This window comes from Eurypyga helias, unplaced genomic scaffold (assembly GCF_000690775.1).
Source record: "Eurypyga helias isolate BGI_N326 unplaced genomic scaffold, ASM69077v1 scaffold12300, whole genome shotgun sequence".
Taxonomy (NCBI): domain Eukaryota; kingdom Metazoa; phylum Chordata; class Aves; order Eurypygiformes; family Eurypygidae; genus Eurypyga; species Eurypyga helias.
This window is the reverse complement of record NW_010226289.1, coordinates 1,323-20,305: the sequence shown is the minus strand read 5'-3', so window position 1 is coordinate 20,305 and position 18,983 is coordinate 1,323. Positions and strand designations below refer to the sequence as shown.

General features: G+C 45.7%; 1 protein-coding gene across 1 annotated transcript in view; it reads left to right on the top strand.

Annotated features, from left to right (window-relative positions):
* The window catches only part of TNNI3K (TNNI3 interacting kinase), a gene marked incomplete at its 5' end in the record, with an annotated part of 27,137 nt that extends 10,238 nt beyond the window's left edge, over window positions 1-16,899 (top strand). The window contains 8 exons of the mRNA XM_010152464.1: window positions 6,153-6,205; window positions 8,183-8,235; window positions 9,436-9,568; window positions 11,386-11,495; window positions 12,683-12,742; window positions 14,253-14,422; window positions 15,623-15,702; window positions 16,823-16,899. Coding sequence (XP_010150766.1) covers window positions 6,153-6,205; window positions 8,183-8,235; window positions 9,436-9,568; window positions 11,386-11,495; window positions 12,683-12,742; window positions 14,253-14,422; window positions 15,623-15,702; window positions 16,823-16,899 — 736 coding nt within the window. The remainder of the gene's footprint in view (window positions 1-6,152; window positions 6,206-8,182; window positions 8,236-9,435; window positions 9,569-11,385; window positions 11,496-12,682; window positions 12,743-14,252; window positions 14,423-15,622; window positions 15,703-16,822) is intronic.
* Between the last annotated feature and the right edge of the window lie 2,084 nt (window positions 16,900-18,983).

Here is an 18,983-nt window from a genome sequence, read left to right as displayed (position 1 = left end):
GCTGCTGCTTTGTGTCTCATCGCGATTTGGGAGTGCCCCATCATCAGAGTGGCATGGATGGGGTGCCCACCTGGCACGTTAGGAAGTTTTCTTTGGAGAGTTTCCTCTTTAAACAAACACACAGTACCCAACCATGAAGTACCTGCACCTTCATGTCAGCCACAGGTGCCTCTTCCATCTGCTGTGTCTCCTGGCAGGAGAAGGGGTAAGCAACCATCCGTTACCATGCTGCCTTCCAGGTTTGGTCACAGACATGTGTCTACCTGGAATAAAAATTAGTGAAGCAGTCAGGAAAGTAGAAAGGGATAAAGAGCAGCAATCCCATTCCATACAGCCACAGGAAGGAGATGCAGCCTTTGTGTTTCTAGCTAGCATGTGATCCCAGGATCAGACTGGGGAGGAGGCAGGGGGGAAGGGAAGAGAGGGAGGGTCCAGGGACAGCGTCCTGGTCAGAGGAAAATATGATCCCGTTATGGATGGTAGGAGAGTGAAGAGCTGCTCTGGAAATGGGCCAGGCACTCCTCCCCGCCGTTTTGGGTAACAGCATTTTTATGGGGCGCTGATCTTGTGGGGTTTGTACTTTAGAAACAGAAGAGAGAGCAGGGTATCACAGCTAGGGTTTTAAGCCAGGATGTGTTGTGTTAAACTATTAAATCTCTATTTCTACACCTGAACAAGCACCGCAGTCAGGAGGGGTGTTGGGAACCTCATTTTGCAGGGAGCTCGGTGGGACTCCGTACATGAGCCAAAGGACAGGTGCCGGCTCATGATTTATTTATCCTGCCTTCTCTGCTACACACAGTCTGAAACACTGCTCAGGGTTTGGAAGGGCAGCGCAGGAACGTTTGTAACTCTTTTGAAAGCCAGACTCTAATGTGAAGACTATTCTGCTCACATGTATATGCTTTTGCAGGAAAAAAGTCAATATTACAAGAAAAGTAATTTGGACGCTGATGAAATCAATAAGCACTGTGGCTCACATCAGAAGTTTGTATAGAGTAATATCCCCTGGAATCAATGCCCGTTGCAGGATACAACTATTTATAATTTCACGTTCATGTTGCAATGATCCACTGTGACTTAAGAATAAAGGATCTCAGAAGCTGTAAATAGAGTGAAGTGAATCAGATCACCTTTTAGTCTAACTGGTAGCTATCCTTACATGAAAACTATTACTCTTATTTTTTGCAATTTACTGACCTCAAACTACGGTTTCTCAAATGCTCCTGTCTTAGAGTTCAGCTTCTTTTCTAAAGAACCTTCAATTGAGAGTGTAGTGTTGAACAAAACTAGAACCTGAAATAATTCTGAAGACTGAAAACAAACTTAGATTCAAAATAGTCTGTTTCTACACAGCCAGAAATGAAAGAACATCATTTTTCTCAGTTGGGGGTTATTTTTCAAATATGATGTTTAGTCTCTTGTTCATCTTGCTCTGCAGATAATCATAGAATCACAGAATGGTTTGTGTGGGAAGGGACCTTAAAGACCATCCAGTTCCAACCCCCTGCCATGGGCAGGGACACCTTCCACTAGACCAGGTTGCTCCAAGCCTCATCCATAATAAACTATAAGTATGGCTTACATTTCTTACTCCTTAGTGACTTCAATTTTGTTATAGTAAGTAAATGTTACATGTTTTCTTCAGCTTTCCAAATTACAAACAATGCTGTCAAACCTTGACAACATGAGTCGCACCAGGAGTTTTCCTGACATTTCCAGCCTGCAGAACCGAGAGAGAAAAGCTGGGTCTTGGTTGTTGGTACCTTCCCCAAAGCGCTCGTATTTGCTGCACTGGCATGAATCAAGAGTCTTCCTATAGCCAGTTCTGAGCATAAGTAGCTAAAATTCATTTGTATATGGGGAGGGAACGCTTCAGTTCTGACAACTATATGCTGTCAAATGTGTCGGCATTGTGGCAAAACGACACATGGCTTTGTATACCCAGTATAGTGTGAAGGAGAGGAGGAGCAGGAAATAAATGCATGTGAAAGACATTTATGGATCCACGGAAGCAGAAGTCCATATGTGTATAAATATGCATATAGGTGTTTACGCAGTGCTTGGGGAATTAATGAATTCCCTTAGCAAACCCCTATGTAGTTTGTTGTATAAAAAGCTGCTTGCCCACTGAGAGGTTAAAGGGAGGCCACTGGAAAGCTACAGTTAATCAAATCCTAGCACAGTTAAGTTGGGAGGGACCTCCAAGATCATCTAGTCCAAAACCTTCCCCAAAGCTGGACTGACTTCAGTATGAAATGCCTTTATGAAACCTAGTAATAGTATACAAAGCTGGCTTCAAAGCTTATCTCTGGCAGAATATTTCATTTTGTATGGCAAAACCTACCAGTAGATTAGACTGAGCCCTTTAAAAAAACACAGAAGAGAAGCTGTGTTGGACTAGATTCAATTTTGGTCATTTTGACTGACAGAGCTTCTATCCTTTTCTTCTCTATCCCTCTGTAAAGAAGTACTGCAGAAGAGTAGGACTGCTGCCAAACAGCTTTAGTTTCAAGATCCACAGTCCAGTTAAGAGCCATGGAATGGGGACTGGTATTAGGAAAAAGACCAATTTTCAAGATGAAGGTTTTGAAGATTCACTCAGCTGTATGTGCAGTGTCGCAGCGCTCGTATAACCAGTAGTATCTCCCAAATGACCAGGGAAAGTGCCTGTCTTTGAGAGGTGTAACCAAGAATGTCAGAGAAAGTGTTTTGATTTAATGCTCACTGCCATCCACAGGGGATTAAAAGACAGCAAGAGGGGAAAAGGGATCCTTCTTTTTTTTTTTTTTTTTTTCCTGTCTTACTCCTTTTTTGGTCCATTAAGGATTTGGCATAGAAGAAAGAAAATAAGGTTTTAAAAAGGATCCACAGCTGACAAAAGCTATTACTCCCAAATAGTTTAGTTTCACAACATATTGACAAGCACAGGAAACACACAAAACTATCTCAGTTCATAGTGCTATGTACGATAACGGGGTTGGCAACGAGGAAGTATTATTTGCTCCAACATTTCCCATGCTTCGTAACCACTGGCTCTTTTTACCTATACTTTTGGCAAAGTAAATATAATTTGAATTCTCTCTGCAGAATTAACAAGTGCATTTAAGCTAAAACAAGTCTTGCAAAAGGGTATAATTGATCCATATCTGAGAAGATATCACAGAGAACCACAACGAAAGAAAATTCAGAGGTAGCGTGGCATGCTTACAAACTGCATTGCATCCCCCTCTAGTGACCAGTCTGCATATAAACCCTGGTAGGGCTGGCTGGAGACTTTCCGTCTCATTTTCTATCAGGGAAGTGACGGTTTGGTTTTGTTTTCAGTGAGGCATGAAGTTCTCCCTGAAAATCATCAAACTTTTCCGTTATACATGGATGCCCCTTCTGCAGCCTGCTCCACCGGTGAGCAGGGTTCGCTGCAGACCCCGCCAGACTCCAGACTTCTGCGCCCCAACTAGTGCAACACACCTTACTGCGCTTCAGAGGTGCCCAGTTCCGACCCCCTGTGTGAACCACCCGGGAAGCTTTCTTAATGAAATTACAAAATGATAACTAAGGGCTCAGGCAGAGCTGGAAAGGTTAAGCTTAATTTGTTATAAACTGATGTTGCATGCTTAATGTGATGGCTATTCGTTTACTCTGAAACTATGGGGTATGGCAGGGACAGGAGATTACAGCTGTCTGGGTTCTTGGCAATATCCTTTGAGTAACCATTAAGAAAGGACATATCTCTGAACAAGAGTTTTACTGTATCCTTTTTGGAGGGAATTAAGTTCCAGCTGCCCGTAGCTCTGAATCTTTTTCTATACAACTATATATACTATATACTTTCTCTATATACTATATACTCTCTCATCAGGGAGACAGAACCAAGAGGTTGGAAGTTGCTTAAGTACCTGCAGTATGCTGGTAGCTTTACGAGAATACAGTGTCATCTATTTTTAGGGTCAGACATCGTCATTATCAAACGAAAAGAAAATTAAATTCTCAGAGAACAGAGTTCAGCAGTGCCCAGACAGGCAGAGAATCCAAAGCGTTCCCGGTGCGCGCTGTGGATCGTTCATACGGGCATCACCCCAACACTCGAATGCAGTCTGAAGGGTCTCAGGAGCTCTGCTCTTAAATGTGGATAAAATTCACCCCAACTCTGGTTTTCCTCCTTGATGGAGCTGACGTTTGGGCTACACGTGCTGGCACACTCGCTCCCTCCGGAGCCCTTCCTCTCGACAGGGTCCAGGGTACCTTTCTGTAGGCGATGGCACCCGAGGGCCCAGCGATGCTGGAGGGGTGAGGCTCTTGAGCCTTGAGTTTCAGTCAAGGGGCAGTAAGTGCAGTGACTTTACAGGAGCCCTTGTTTTAAGCTCTACATTGTGCTCTGAGGAAGAAATTCTTCCCTCATGGAAAACAGAAGTTGGGCACTCATAGTAAATGCCAGCCAACCTGGAGCACAGCTCGTGGATCCGCTCCCCCGCTGCATGGGCTGGAGCAGAGCCACAGCTCTATATGCTGATATTCCAACTGCTGACGTATGTACAGACAGAGACCCGTTGGTCCTGGGACTGGTTCCAAGTGCCCTGATATATCAGCTGAATCGATGTTTCCCTGAAAATGCCAAGTGCAGAGGGGTGGGGTTTCCCCCCCATAAGTTCCTACACAGTCAGAATTTCTTCTTATTTCCCTTCTGCTTAAGCAGTAAACTTTATGGAGGCTCACCCTCAATATTTTATTTTCCATCACCACATTTTGTTTCAAACATTAATTTCCAAGTCAACAGAAGGCATTTCCAAATGCCAACCCCGCGTGAAAGATTCCCGAGCTAGTGGCAGGTGGGCTGATAGAGCTGTACCAAACACATACCCACCCTCCTGCACGAGCATACCAACCCCGAGCTAAAACCCGTGGTATGCTGCCATGGCATTCTGCCCAGAAGACTTGCCCCTGCTCCTGAGCAGTGCTAATTAGTTCAGGCTGAGCATCTCTCCAGAGCAGATATGCTGCCTGCAAGGCTGGGAACTTCTGTCTTGGTCACTTACATCTGATCTACTCAAAATCTCCAGAATTCAGGAGCTGATATTTTTCTCACTTGTATCATCTTATCTTTTATCTGCTCAGTCCAAGGCCAAGAATAAAGTGCTCCCAAATGACAATTCATTGTTTTCCAGGGGAAATGTTGATTTTTTCTCTTATTTGAAACTCTCAAGGTGAAAATGTGCAATAAATGCCCATTTGTTTCTTGTCTAATCTGAATATCTTCCTTTTCACAGTTTCAGTGTTAGAAATACTATAGTTTGGTTTGGCTTGGCTTGGTCTGGTCTGGTTTGCAGCTCTCCTGCCTATCTGCTCACAAGATGACACTTTTATAAAATGGACAGGAAATATCTATAGTCTTATGTAGAAATATTTTTGGAGTTGTTTTGTGCATGCTCGGAAGCTTATTTTTTAAATCCTCTAATTAATAGGAAGGATGTATACACAGGGTTAGATTTCCTCCCAGATGTTATCCTTACCCTTCACTGCCTTTGAACAAATAATATGTAAATAAGGCTGAACTTTCTCCATATTACCATCAATAAATGGGTTCAAACCACCACACAAATCTCATAATTCACCTCTTTGGTTCTAATACTTTTAGGACAAATACAGTAGGTTTAACTTTAAGCCTCCAAAAATCTCTGCTGACAGTCGAAGGTAAAGTTCTGGTTATCCAATCCAATTAGGAATTACCGCTATGAAGTTAACATTATGGAAGCCTTAAAAGAGAAAAGAATCAGCCCGTGTAATTTTATTTAAAGGCCATCACTATGTTTATATTTAAATATCTCTTTTTTCACTTCATCACTGTGATTCAGCACACATATTGAATAAAGCTGTTATACTTGATCTACAATTAGTTGCAGAAATTGTTTTGCCTTAGTATTGATTAGAAATTCTCATTTATGAAACTGTTGGGTTTGCCTGCTCAGGGTTAACGTGTACTTGGTAACAATAAATGTGAGATGTAGCTGAAAGTGGTTTATCTATAGACATTTACCTATTTATCCAGGTGATTTGAACTCAAGAGCTTAGCTGTGGACCAAAAACTCTAAAATTTTCATCATCTTTAAGACACTATTAAACAATGACATATAATAATGTTTCTTTTCCACCAGTCACAATATTCTCCTGTACGAGGATGGTCACGCAGTTGTTGCTGATTTTGGAGGTAAGGATTTTTAGTGAAACATTTATAAATTAACCTCAAATTCAGTAAAACTAAACGTGCTTGGCTAAGAAAATACTGAGGAGGTTGCTCTTCATTTTGTTATTATGAGAGGACATAAAAGGCTTTTAGGGATAAGAATATGCATTTTTTTGGTCTCATCTAAGTTTGCAGGTGCTGTGGAATACCCAAAGTTTATCTGAGAAGGAAGGGCAGATGACAGTGAGATGGATGTGTCTCAGTTTGAGTAAGCTCCAGCAGTTCGTTAGAGGAAGAAGTTAAGTGAAAACACCTCTAATGGAATATGTGCCCTCCTCTTTCATGGCAAGCGCTCAGGATCTAAGAATGGTGTTATTGTGCAAGTCTGCCTCTTGGCAGCCAAACCCATGGCAATAAAATCATAGAATCATGGAATCTTTTGGGTTGGAAAAGACCTTTAAGTCCATTCAGTCCAACTGTTACCCCAGCACTGCCCAGCCCACCACTAACCCATGTCCTCCATGGTTCTTAACCCCCGCCCGGGATGGGGACTCCCCCCTCCCTGGGCAGCCCCTTCCAATGCCGGACAGCCCTTTCTGGGAAGACATTGTCCCTGATATCCCATCTAACCCTCTCCTGGCACAACTTGAGGCTGTTCCCTCTTGTCTCATCATTTGCCACTTGGGAGAAGGGACCAACATCCACCTCTCTGCACCCTCCTTTCAGGAGAAGGTTATAATAATTTATAATATACTAATGATATATGTTATATATAGTATACATAGAGTATATAGTATTATAACAATGTAATGTGTGAATAGCACAGGTTTCTTTCATTTTAGTTAGAAGAGCAGAATGTAGCTCATTATTTCAGTCACGGACCTTAGTAACTTTGCATTCAACATTGGACTAGTCAGTACTTTATGAATCTATATTTCGTGCACTGTCTTGGTGTTTATCAGCCAAGCGCCACGGGAGTGTGTTCTTGCTGGTGCAGGGGTGGAGTTTAGGGAGCTGGGTTTGGCCTAACTCCTTAGGAATGACTGAAGACACGGCCATCGTCACTGTGCAGTATCGCCGCAGTTAGTAACTTTGCATTCAACATTGGACTAGTCAGTACTTTATGAATCTATATTTCGTGCACTGTCTTGGTGTTTATCAGCCAAGCGCCACGGGAGTGTGTTCTTGCTGGTGCAGGGGTGGAGTTTAGGGAGCTGGGTTTGGCCTAACTCCTTAGGAATGACTGAAGACACGGCCATCGTCACTGTGCAGTATCGCCGCAGACCGGCAGAGCAGAGATGCACGAATGGCAGCTTAGCACAGGAGGGCGGTGGCAGCGCGGCCGTGTCTGTGGGGTACCCACCGGCTGGTCCCCAGCCTGCCGAGGCCAGGAGGTAGCGCACGGCTTGGACACGTGGGAGTCGCTGCTTCTCTGGGGCGTTGCTGACAACACTCATTCCTACAGGTGTATGCTTCAGTGTCTTTTCCTGACATGTCAAAGGCATCCTGCGTGGGGGCTTATTTATCACAAAATGTAGCAAATACCACCTTCACCTTCATATTCATGCAAGATCTTGTAATTTCTAGGTGGGCTGCTTTTCTGACATTAAATAGGGCTGAGAGGCTTCTGGGACTGCATGTGAATGCAGGACTCCGGGATGGTCTGTAGTAAATCTGGACACAGTTATATTAACCAGTACAACATGAGGTCAAATTCTGAGCTGGATCCTCAGCTGCTGTAAACTGCCATTCATGTCGATGCTTTGTAGACTTAGCCCAGTGCTGAGTCTGGCTTGCAGGTTTCAGAAGCCTCATGTCTGTACACATCCTTGCTGAGAAACAGCTATCACAGGTCGCCTGGGCTCTCAAAATCCCAGTTATTAAAAGAAAAAAAAAATCCAACACCCAAATGTTTTTTACCAAGACTTTTGTATAATAAGGTGGTATCTGTATTGGCTTGATGGTAATTTTTTTCTTGTGTTTTTTTTCTGTGTGTTTCAGAATCTAGATTTTTGCAATCCCTGGATGAAGACAATATGACAAAACAACCTGGGGTTTGTTCATTGTTTTGTTCCACATAACTAGTATAAAATGTACAGGCAAATTCAGTTTCGGAGAAAATGACACTGGAAAGATTTTTGTTGGAAAAGATAAACTGGTATAGTATTTTATCTCTCTTAATGTTTCTCTGTGGGTTTTGTTTCCTTTAAACATCTTTAATAGCAGAGATGAGTGAACATATAATACCTGCAACAGAAAATAATGCTTTATAGGGTTGTCTTTGGAGCTCTATTGCCCCCAGATTCCTTAGTAAAGTGTCATTCACCCTTCCCCACTCACATACACATGTTGCTGGCAGGTGGTTCCTATTTCTAACAGGGAATTAGTTATTCTACAGTGATTTTCTTTCAGAGTTCTTTTCCCCATTATAAGCCTACTGCTCACAGAGAGTCAGCTTTGCAAGAGTATTGCTCTCTTCCTAAGTTTCTGCCTAGATGCATTCTGTGCATCACTCCACGGTCATGGAAGTTTGTATCATCATAATGACTAATTGTGGAATAGTGATGCCAAACCCAGGGTTTGGCAATCATCCTTTTAACAGGTGGTGATACGCATTCGCTGTGTGAGGAGCGAGGGCTGCTGCTGCAGGCCTGGGTGTTGCTGGGGGTTTGGTGAGGTCTCACTGAGAAGGGCTGTCACGTGAAGAATGTAGATTCAGTTATGGAGGTGCAAGGAATCTGCAAAAACACCCTGAACTCATCACTCCAGTGCGAGGCCAGTCACTTGTGAAGCAGCCTCAGGATGGGGCTGCTGCAGAAAGTCCTGGGATCCCAAGAGAGAAGGCACCAACCCAATGCTGCTCTCATCAGCTTTTCCATCTACCGGCTGAAGCAGTGGTTAAGTGGTGTTTTGTGTCATGCCTAGACCTTGTGGTGTGGTCTCCAGATTTTGGGGCTGCGTGTTTTGCTTTTATTCTAGCACTACTCCCGTGTTTAAAGCCTGATCGGTCTGGCTTTATGGGGTTGAGACCCAGCTACTGTACTCTCGCTGTTACGTGTAATGAGCAATGACATGCTGCCTAGATCTTGGAAGCTAGGTGAAAATCTTTCCTTTAAAATTTACCAATGATTTTATGGAGCGATGGAGGCAACTAAATAAGCAAAAAGGGGAAAACCCCATACAAATACAGGAAAAGTTGCATATATGAGGAAGTAAACACTGTTAATGTATTGTCGCTGTTTCCTGATGCGCAGAACCTACGCTGGATGGCCCCTGAGGTGTTCACCCAGTGTACAAGGTACACCATAAAAGCGGATGTTTTCAGCTATGCCTTGTGCCTCTGGGAGCTGTTAACAGGTGAAATTCCATTTGCTCACCTGAAACCAGGTAAGATGCTCAATGAATCAGTACTTACATTCCTCTGAACTAGAGAAGTAGCTACTGTGTATAATATTAACCAGCATTTTACTGAAGTTGGTTATTAAGTGCTCGCATTCAGAGAACAGCACAGCACTACCCCACTGCAACTGCCTGCATTGCTCAGTGCTTCCAGGACGACACTTTGCACTCCCTGAGTCCAAGCAGTTGCTGCGGGAAGAGATGTGCAAAGTTTGCCAGCTGGATTTCAAAGAGATCTTTCTGATGATTGGAGAAAGTGTGGCCAATGGCAGCATTTTGACCTTGGAAAAGGTGACTTTCTCTGAGTTAATACAAATGTTTATGCCCTGGAAGAATATAAATAGCAGTAACAATGTATTTGCAGTTTTCTAAAATGCTCAGGTGTGATTCAGGTCTGTTCTCCCTAAAGTGAGCCCACCTAGCACCCAATTTCATCCCTCTCAGTGGCCTAAGTAAGTGTAATTTTCCCCCCTTCCATGGATAAGAAAACTGAGGCTTTGTACAAGGTCACAAAGGTGATCTTTCAGATGCAACAGTCATAGTTTGCAACTAGTACCTAATCTCTGTGGTACTTCAAACTGTTCTGCTTGTGAAAGACATATTTACGGACAAAAAAAGATATTGGATGTGCACATCTGATTTACATATTCTGCAGAAAGCATCTTTGAAGGTGTTCTATGGTTTATAGTCTGTATATAAGTCCCACATTTAAGATACGTGTTCAGATAATGACTATCCAGTTAAATACAAATTCCATATTTTTCTCAAAGTGTGTGAGAAATCCGGTGACGGATTTTCTATATGAAAGTCTTGTACCAGTCATGCCTTCAAAACCTTGTTAGAGTGGAATCAAAATTAGGCAAATTGTGTTTGCCCCTCCTGTCCACAAATAATGACAATATCACAGGAGTTATCTGCCATCAACATCTGAAACATCATTATGCCCACAAAAGCTGCAATGAGGAGAGACAATGGCTGAAATTAATCTATTCTTACGGTGAATACTGTGATAAGAATGGGGTGTGGTTAAAAAAAAAAAGCCTGTTCTTGTTACGATGTCATGGTTGCAATCTTACAGTTCCCTGCATACCCCATATACTCTGATCACATGGTTTTAAAGTCTCAGGCAAACCAAGGACTTCACTTTGGTTTTGATATGAGTTCAAAATACGCTTGTTTTGACTTGAAAAAATTTGGCACAAAAGGAAGGAGAGGGATTAACCCTATGGGTGTTTGGATTCACTAAACGTGTAAACCCAACTAGGAAAACATTTCAGGATTTTTGTCTCAGTCAGTAATGACTTGCACTTATGAAAAGGCACTCACTGGATTGTTACTAAAGAAACACTTAGCACTAATTTTTGTTTAGGGCTGTAGCAGAAACAGCCATGGGTTATTTTAAGAGAGCCGAATCTGTTACCAGTTCACCTGCACCATGGGTTTACCTGTCACCCTGTCTTAATAATGAAGAGAATAAAGATTTTTATAAGTGAGTTAAAAGTGAATTCATTTTTTCCCCCAAAGGCTTTTTTTTTTTTTAGGGTTTAAGCTAAATTAGGTTTTCTTCACCCATGCTCAGTCTGAAGAGTGATGTGTTTCATCAGGATTCTGGGCTGCCTTAGCCGTCTCTACCAACTATGGATTGGAAAGCCCCTTATAAGCTACCCGTCTTTATCTGCAGGTTTGATGGTCTGGCGTTTCTGTACCTGCTGGGGTGTGTTTCCTTAGTAGACAGACCATGTTTTCCTGGGAATGTGTGTGACTGCTGAGCACTAACGGGTCTCTGTCGGGCTGTTTGCTTGCAGCGGCGGCGGCGGCCGACATGGCATACCACCACATCCGCCCGCCCATCGGGTACTCCATCCCCAAGCCCATCTCCGCCCTGCTGATGAGGGGCTGGAACGCCTGTCCCGAGGTGAGTGCCCCTGCCCCGCACAGCCGGCACGGCGACAGGGACGTGGGGAGTTCTGCTTCGGCTGACCATCTGTGTGCCTTCATGGGGTTCCCCCAAAACCCTAGTTTCTGAGGCCAGTGCCCCTGCAGAAAGCCCGATGCGATGTGAATTTAAGATAGAATTTAATAGATGCAGGTAAAAAAGATTTTACACTTTCCATTAAGCAAACAGTAATAAGCCAAGTACAGAAATGTTTTAAGTACTGCAACTTGTATATTACAGACAGCAGTTGTGGTTTTGGGAGCTGTAAATGTAAATTTCTACATTAAATTCATGCTGTATGTTCCAGGTCATAAACACCACTGGCTGCTCCGGTCAGCAAACTTCTCCTGGCTTACCTTCCTCTCGCTTATATTCTGTGTTACTGTTTGGCTCTGACACAGCCAGATGTGGTTCCTGTCTGATTCTGCCCATTACCAAACCCACTGCTCAGTTCACTGAGTAAAATTACTTGAGCTGAATGACCGTCAAGATTTTCCAACACTTCAGTCAAAAACTGTTTCATGATTCTTGAGATTTCCCACCACAGTGATGCTAACAACTTTCAGGAAAGCTGGGGCAGTTTGTCCCTAGATTTGAAAGAAGAAAAAGAATGCTGTCATGATGGTTTTTCTTCCCGTTCTTTTGCCCCCGAGGGTGATGCATTAGCATATTCTGCAGATGGTGGGTACAACATAGCTTTTGCAGGGGACTTTTCAGCTTCACTTATCCTTCAAGGAATTAAAGGCACCTCATTTTCTGCCTCAAAACTACCATCTCCTAATTCTGGTAACAAAGCCTTTTCATGTTCTTCCAGTGGCATTTCAGCTTCTTCAAGTTCACTGCTTTCTTGATAAGGTCGATTGTTTTTCAAGTCTTGCAAATCCCGCGTGCCTTCTGTACACACAGCACTGTTAATCTGAGACTGGTGTCACTGCCCAGTAATATATTCCTATTTTCTGTAGGACTGAGGGTATTGGCTGTACTGGATGTAACTTGGCATTTTTTCATAGTGTTGGTATGGTTTACTCTTCACATTACCCAAAATATTTAAGGATAAGGCATTATCACCTTATCACACATTATCAGTTTAATCACAGGAGATTGCTGTGATTTTTTTTTTCCCTTCTATTTTTAACACAGCTCTGTTTTTTCTGTTGTGTTCACAGGGGAGACCCGAGTTTTCAGAAGTAGTCACAAAATTAGAAGAATGCCTGTGCAATATCGAGGTAAGGACCTTATTTCCACTGCGGAGCATCTGTGCGTGGCCGGGAGAACAGGTGGGGAGAGCAGCAGCAGCTGAGGAAAGCGGTGGCTCGAGCTGCTTCATCCCATTGCTATCCAACGCCGTATTCTTACGGCACAGGGTCAATCGTGGTTGCTAGGGCTGCCTGGAGAGGGAGCAGATATTGCTGTGCATGTCAGGAGCTGTTGGGAGAGGAACAGCGAAGGGAGAGCGTGAGCAGTGTGGTGGGAAGCGCCTCACTGGAGTCCCGGGCAGGGTTTGTTACTCCCATGGTTTATAAGGAAGAAAAGGCAAACCAGCCAGGACCCCTGGGAGAAAGGTAAAACGAGAAGACAAGAAGGAAAAATGCAAAGGCAATTCCTGCTTCGGACTGTGGCTGTGACACAGATGGATGTATCAGCCTTCACCCTGCTGTGAGACAAGCGGTGATGCAAAGTAAATGATTCAGAGCTGCAATTCATGAAATTACAACTTCTCCGTGTTTGTGTGTATGCATATGAGAGTTAAAAAACCTCCACTGCTTTTAAAACGGATCGCTGCTCTTCAGCGTAAGGATCAGAGAAGACACCCATAACCTACTACAGCTCTTCATGCTCTGGCTGCAGCTGGTTGCTCTGTGCCTAGGTGGGAGGTTTCAAGTGCGAAGAAAGAGTGAAGCACTGTATCACAAGAAACTCTGTCACCTGGGGGAGACCTGACTTGTGTGATACACAGACAGCAGGTCACGCAGGAAGAAATCCGGGGCAAGAGCTTACATCCCCAAAAGAACACCCAAAAGCATTATCTAGCTGGGGAGTCAGACGGAAGCTCCGCTGCATCCAGGGCAAAGCCTTGCTTGGGAGGAGTTTTAAGAACAAGATCTCTAGTTAAGTGCAGCTGATGAAGGATGCAGGTGGAGGCTTTTCTCCCTCTATTTCCTCTCTTTTTTTATTCTTCTCTCTCAGCAAATTTCTGCCTCTTTTAAGTAGCTCTGGATTTAAGGGAGTCAAGAGTGACAGGGACCTCTTGTGCCAGCAAGTCCATGTCCCTGCTGCTGCCGTCACCCATGTGGTGTGGTTGGTGCATGTGAATGAACGCAGATACTGATGCTGCGTGTACATTGCTCTGTCAGTCCGAACTCCTGTCCCGGGACAGCACAGCTGTGACGGGGCTGTGCGGATGCTGTTTTGGCATAGGTGGGAAAGCCTTAGCCAGTGGCTCTTGCAGGAGGCAAGGATGTCTCCCAGCAGCACAACAGACGCTCGCAAGCCAAATAACTGACAGCATATCCTCTGGAAAGGTGTCCGTCCCCAGCTTGGAAACCCCAGGGGATGATGACCTGACAGCATTATTCCGCAGGCAGCATCCAGTTCTCAGCTGATCAAAGTCAGGAGGCGCTGCTTTTTTCAGCCAAGCTATAAAGAAAATGTGGGACACACAGCTTACAAGGAAAAGCCGAGGAAAGACTTGTCAATGTGTAATAACAATGCCTTCTTTTTTTCTTTTTAATGCAGTTGATGTCTCCAGCCTCCAGCAACAGCAGCGGTTCTCTGTCTCCCTCTTCATCCTCAGACTGCCTCGTGGCACGAGGAGGCCCCGGCCGTAGTCACGTTGCAGCGCTACGGAGCCGGTTTGAATTGGAATATGCCTTGAACGCACGAGCTTACGCAGTCTGGTCGCAGAGGTGCGTACCTCATCGCAGGGCTGAGGAGAGCGCTGATGCTGGAAGGGGTGGACAGGGTCCTCCCCACGACTGTGGACCCACGTGCTGAGTACGGGGGTTCCTTGCAGCAAGAACTGTGCCAGCTGAGGGTTGTGGCTCCATGGGAAACCAGCCATAGGAACACACCCCGAGGCTGACCCACTGCATCCAAGGGGATGGGGGCAAGTGGTCATTAGGTGGATGTACCTTCACTACCTGCCAGCAGGTCTGGGAAGGCCAGTGTCTACATCAGAATGTGGTTTCAATTTGAAACATTTCACCAAAGAAAAGCTAAAAGACACCTTCTTCTTCGGGAAAAAAAAAAAATCCCAGTGTGTGACACCAGTGACAAGGTGGGAAGCCCAGCATTTCACTACCAATGATGTGGCTGGAGGCATCAGGTGGCACAGAGTCTTATGAGCTTCCTGCACAGCGCAGGCCCCACTCACAGTCCAGGGAACTGCTCCTGCAGGTATTTCCGTGGGAAGAACCTTCAGCACCACTCAGCAGCCAGGCAAGCCCTGACCCCGGGTACCGGGGTGTGGGGAGTCAGAAGTACCGACAGCTGGAGCAGGAACAGAGGAGCAATGTGAATCAGTCCTTTGGCTGTTCAGGGCTTGAAGGAGAGCCAGAAGGCAGGCAGACACTGACATGAACTTCTAAGAACTGAACTGAGGGCTAACTGAGAACAGTTTGGGCTCTTTGATTTCGTGTGTGTTTGGCAAAGCACAGTGCTGTATGAGACAGCTCCTGAGGGTGAGGGATGAACAACCTGTGGGCAGGAGAGTGTTTTGGTCAATGACCAGAAGATAATTCAGCAATCTTCCTTGCCAGAGAAACTTATTTACAGGAATCTGTTAGCAATGATGCATAAAATACAATGATCCTGGATTGATGCCTAGAATTGCTTCTAAAATAGCAGTATTCAAACAAGTTTGAAGCCCCCAACAGTGTATTTGAGGGGAGTTACTTTGGGAATGGATGAAATGGGAGCATGTGTGTGATTCATGCTCATGCTTTATAACTGCTTTTTGTCTACTGCAGATGCCAGAGGCTGGGCATCAGGCTGATGTATTTCATGCTACTCTCTTTTCCTTCCAACTCTGCAGAAAAAGTTTTCATGGGATGGAGCTGTTACTTCATCAGTCTTACCAAAACTGACACCTCCTCTCTAATTTGCAGCACTGGGCAACACCCTTCTCAGGGTCTGTCGTTGGATGACATGAGAAGAAACTTCCAGTACCCACCAATTGACAAAAATGGTGAGTTAATGCAGAATACTCCTTGGTGTGGTTAACCCCTGCGGAGCGACAGGCTCCTGAGGTACCAGTCCCACGAGAAAACCAATGCACAGGGGAGGCTGCTGCTTTGGATCAGCAGAGCTGGCGAGGTCTCGTGGCTGCTTTCACTGCCTGTGCGCCCCAAGCGCTTCGGAGCTGGGATGGTCCTTTCTGTCCACGTGCATGGATCTGAGAATAAGAAGATGTGGCGTTACATCCTCAAGGCTGCTTCTTCAAAAAGTGGGCAAGACAGTCCTATTTCTGCAGCACCACAGGAGCATAAAATGACACAAGACTTTTTTTTCACTATCTGTGCTCCCCTCTCAGAGGGCATCCCACCCCTCTGCTCCTCTCTGATACCCTGACCTTCTCCCTCTGGCCTCCCTGGCTTTCTGTCCTACCTCAGCCGAGTGTGTGTTCATGCACGGCCACACAAACAGCTTTCCAGCAGGTCCTAGCCCCTGTGTTTGCAATCTGCCCCAGTAAACCACTCTTGCTAAGCAGCCTTTGCTCAGGTCTTGTCTTGCAGGCAGCTCCTTGGGACCCTGTTTCTTGCTCACCCTTTCCAAACAGCTCACGAACTCACTGCCTGGTTCTTGATGGTTTCCCAAGCATGGTTAGCAGCTCAGAGCAGTTTTTAGCCCAGCAGCATAACGTATAAGTAAAACCTTAAAATAGAGTGTATGACAATGTAGTTGGCATTAGGGTGGTATCCAGCAGACCGGATTCAGACATCTTGGCTCAATCCCTCTTTCTTGGTGTGGATCTGAAGGTCAGACTCTTAACCCCACCTCTGCTCTCCGTTCACACCAGGTTCGGCTGCGGTGTCCTAGAAAGACCGGACGGTGTGTGAAGCCGCCGTCAGTATAGAATCACAGAATGGTTTGGGGGACTTTAAAGATCACCTAGTTCCAAGCCCCTGCCATGGGCAGGGACACCTTCCACCAGAGATCTCAGACAGCCGAAAGGCGTCAGCATGGCCTGTGCCCACTGACTTCAGAATGATGAGCACATTACTTTGCTGACATTGTCGCTGCAGGGAAAGGTGGGGGACAACCGCCACTGTGTAGAGCCACTCGTAAGCTCTCTCTACATCTTGCAGGCTATGTGTCGGATCCCATGAGTACCATGCGGTTCCACTCCTGCAGCAGCAGCGGCAGCTTTGAAGAAAGCAGCTGACAGCGGGACCCGTCCGGCCGCAGCGAAACTCGCCATCAGCCCCAGTTCTCGCCGTAGCAGCCTATTGCCCAGGCAACGTGTGTTCCACTGAAGATCCCTAAACCGAAGAGCTTTATCGGCTGATGGCAACTGGCCCTGTCACCAGTTCTGCTCTAGCATCTTTCGCTGCTGACCTGCTTGAGGGCTGCGTTTTCTGGGTGGTGCGCATCTGCGCTTTAACGAAGTGGATGTCCACAAGGAATGCTGCACTTTCATCTTCAGCATTAATAATTTTAAGAGATAAAAGTAAAAATGCGTTTGTTGGAGTTACAGAGCTGCAAGGCAAGTTGTTGTTGCCGCACTACAGCATGGGGCTATCAGCCCCTTCCAGTCAGGGAGCTGCCAGCCCCGTCCCTGTCCAGCCTGTCACTCCCTACCAGCATCCAGGCCACCGTGGAGGCAAAGTTGTTCCCGCTCCCAGCTTCTGAACCAGATCCTGTTTCTGAGTTCTCTGCAGCCCCAGACACATCCCGTCATCTCCATCACCATGTGCAGGTCCCCAGCACAGCAGTCCCACGGCTGCAGCTCTTCAGAGCCCTGATCTTTGGATGCTTTGCTGGTCGCTGAGAATAAAGAGATATTTGGGTGGCAATCTTAATTGCACTCTCCCAGACATCTGTGTTTTCTTAGCCACTTGCTTGTTTTGGTTTGAGTGATTGTTTTTCCCAAAAAGCGTAAGCTTTCACTTAGACATTTGCTTACAAAAAGCAACACTGGTACTCCACAACAAACTTTAAACCAAAAGGAAAATATGCAAAATCGTGTCACAAATATGATAAACAGTGCAAAGCTGCATTTTGAGCTCAAGGCAAAACTGCAGCGGAGTGCCAGCTAGTGCGTGCTGAGCTGGAGGAGCGAGTGCCATGGCTGGGCTTTGCAACAGCACCTCTGACATCTGGGAATTCAGAGAAAAAAAGGAGAACCCTTCCTCTAGAAGCAATTACAGAGGTCATTCTGCTTTTATTTTCTGGGGTCTTTTTTTAAATTAGCAAAATTTAGCTGCAAGTGATCCTGCTGTAGGATTCCTTAACAGGATTAAAGACACAAGTGACTTACTGGCTGCGTAGCAATCAGCGTTCCTGCTTGCTGTGTGTGGCTCTGTGGGTATCATTCAGGATGCTGGTTTCTGCCGACTGATCCCTGAACCAAGGTCCGCGGTGAGGCATTGTGCAGGGCGACGCACGCGAACCACAAATGCGCAGTAGGCTCTGCCGGCTCACGTCTTCACGCACGTCATTAATTTCACAATCCTGAAGCAATAAAAATGGGGAAGATTTCACTTTGCAAGGTTTAGAAGTGGTGTTTGTCGTTTGTTTTGTTTTACCTTCTGGAAACCTCCACGGGGGTGAAGGGGAGATAAGGCGACGCAGATGTGCTGTCAGCCCCGGTGCTGCCCAGGGTCTCGCTCTGCTCAGGCTCCTGTTTCAGTTGCACGCTCGTTTACACCAACAGCCCGCCGGGCTCACGTAAACGAGAGGAGTACGCAGGAAGGTCTGGGCCGCAGCTCACGAGGGGACTCATCAGACCCTGTAGGAAACCCCCCAACCTCCGTAAGAAGTACAGGCGAGAAAACCATCCCATCTCCGCGGGATGCAGCCGGAGGGCCTGACGGCTGTTGGCACCAGCTCCTCCCTGCCATCACCAGCCTCTCTGCTCTCGCTGCTCACGCAGAGCCACCTCTTCCAGCCTACTCAGAAACACACGGGCACATACAGTTTCACACGAAGGCTCTGCTTCGGCTCTTCCCCTCTGAGCGGTTTTTGCACTGTAGGAGACGCTAACAGGGCAGAAAGCTCAACTGTCGCAGTTGAAAAATCAGTTCCAGCATTAAGTTTCCTTCAGGAATGGTTTTTTTTTTTTCCAAATGCCTCTGCACTCTTTCTTTTTCCCTCGCTTAACACAACCATGCGATGACTCTTCATCAATACAGCAGCTGCCCCTGGAAACCAGAACCAAAACCGGATTAGAGAACCGAGCAAGGCAAGTAGGCGTCACGCGCATCAATACCTCTGTGCACGCGCTCCTAGCTGGGCTGCTTGGTACGA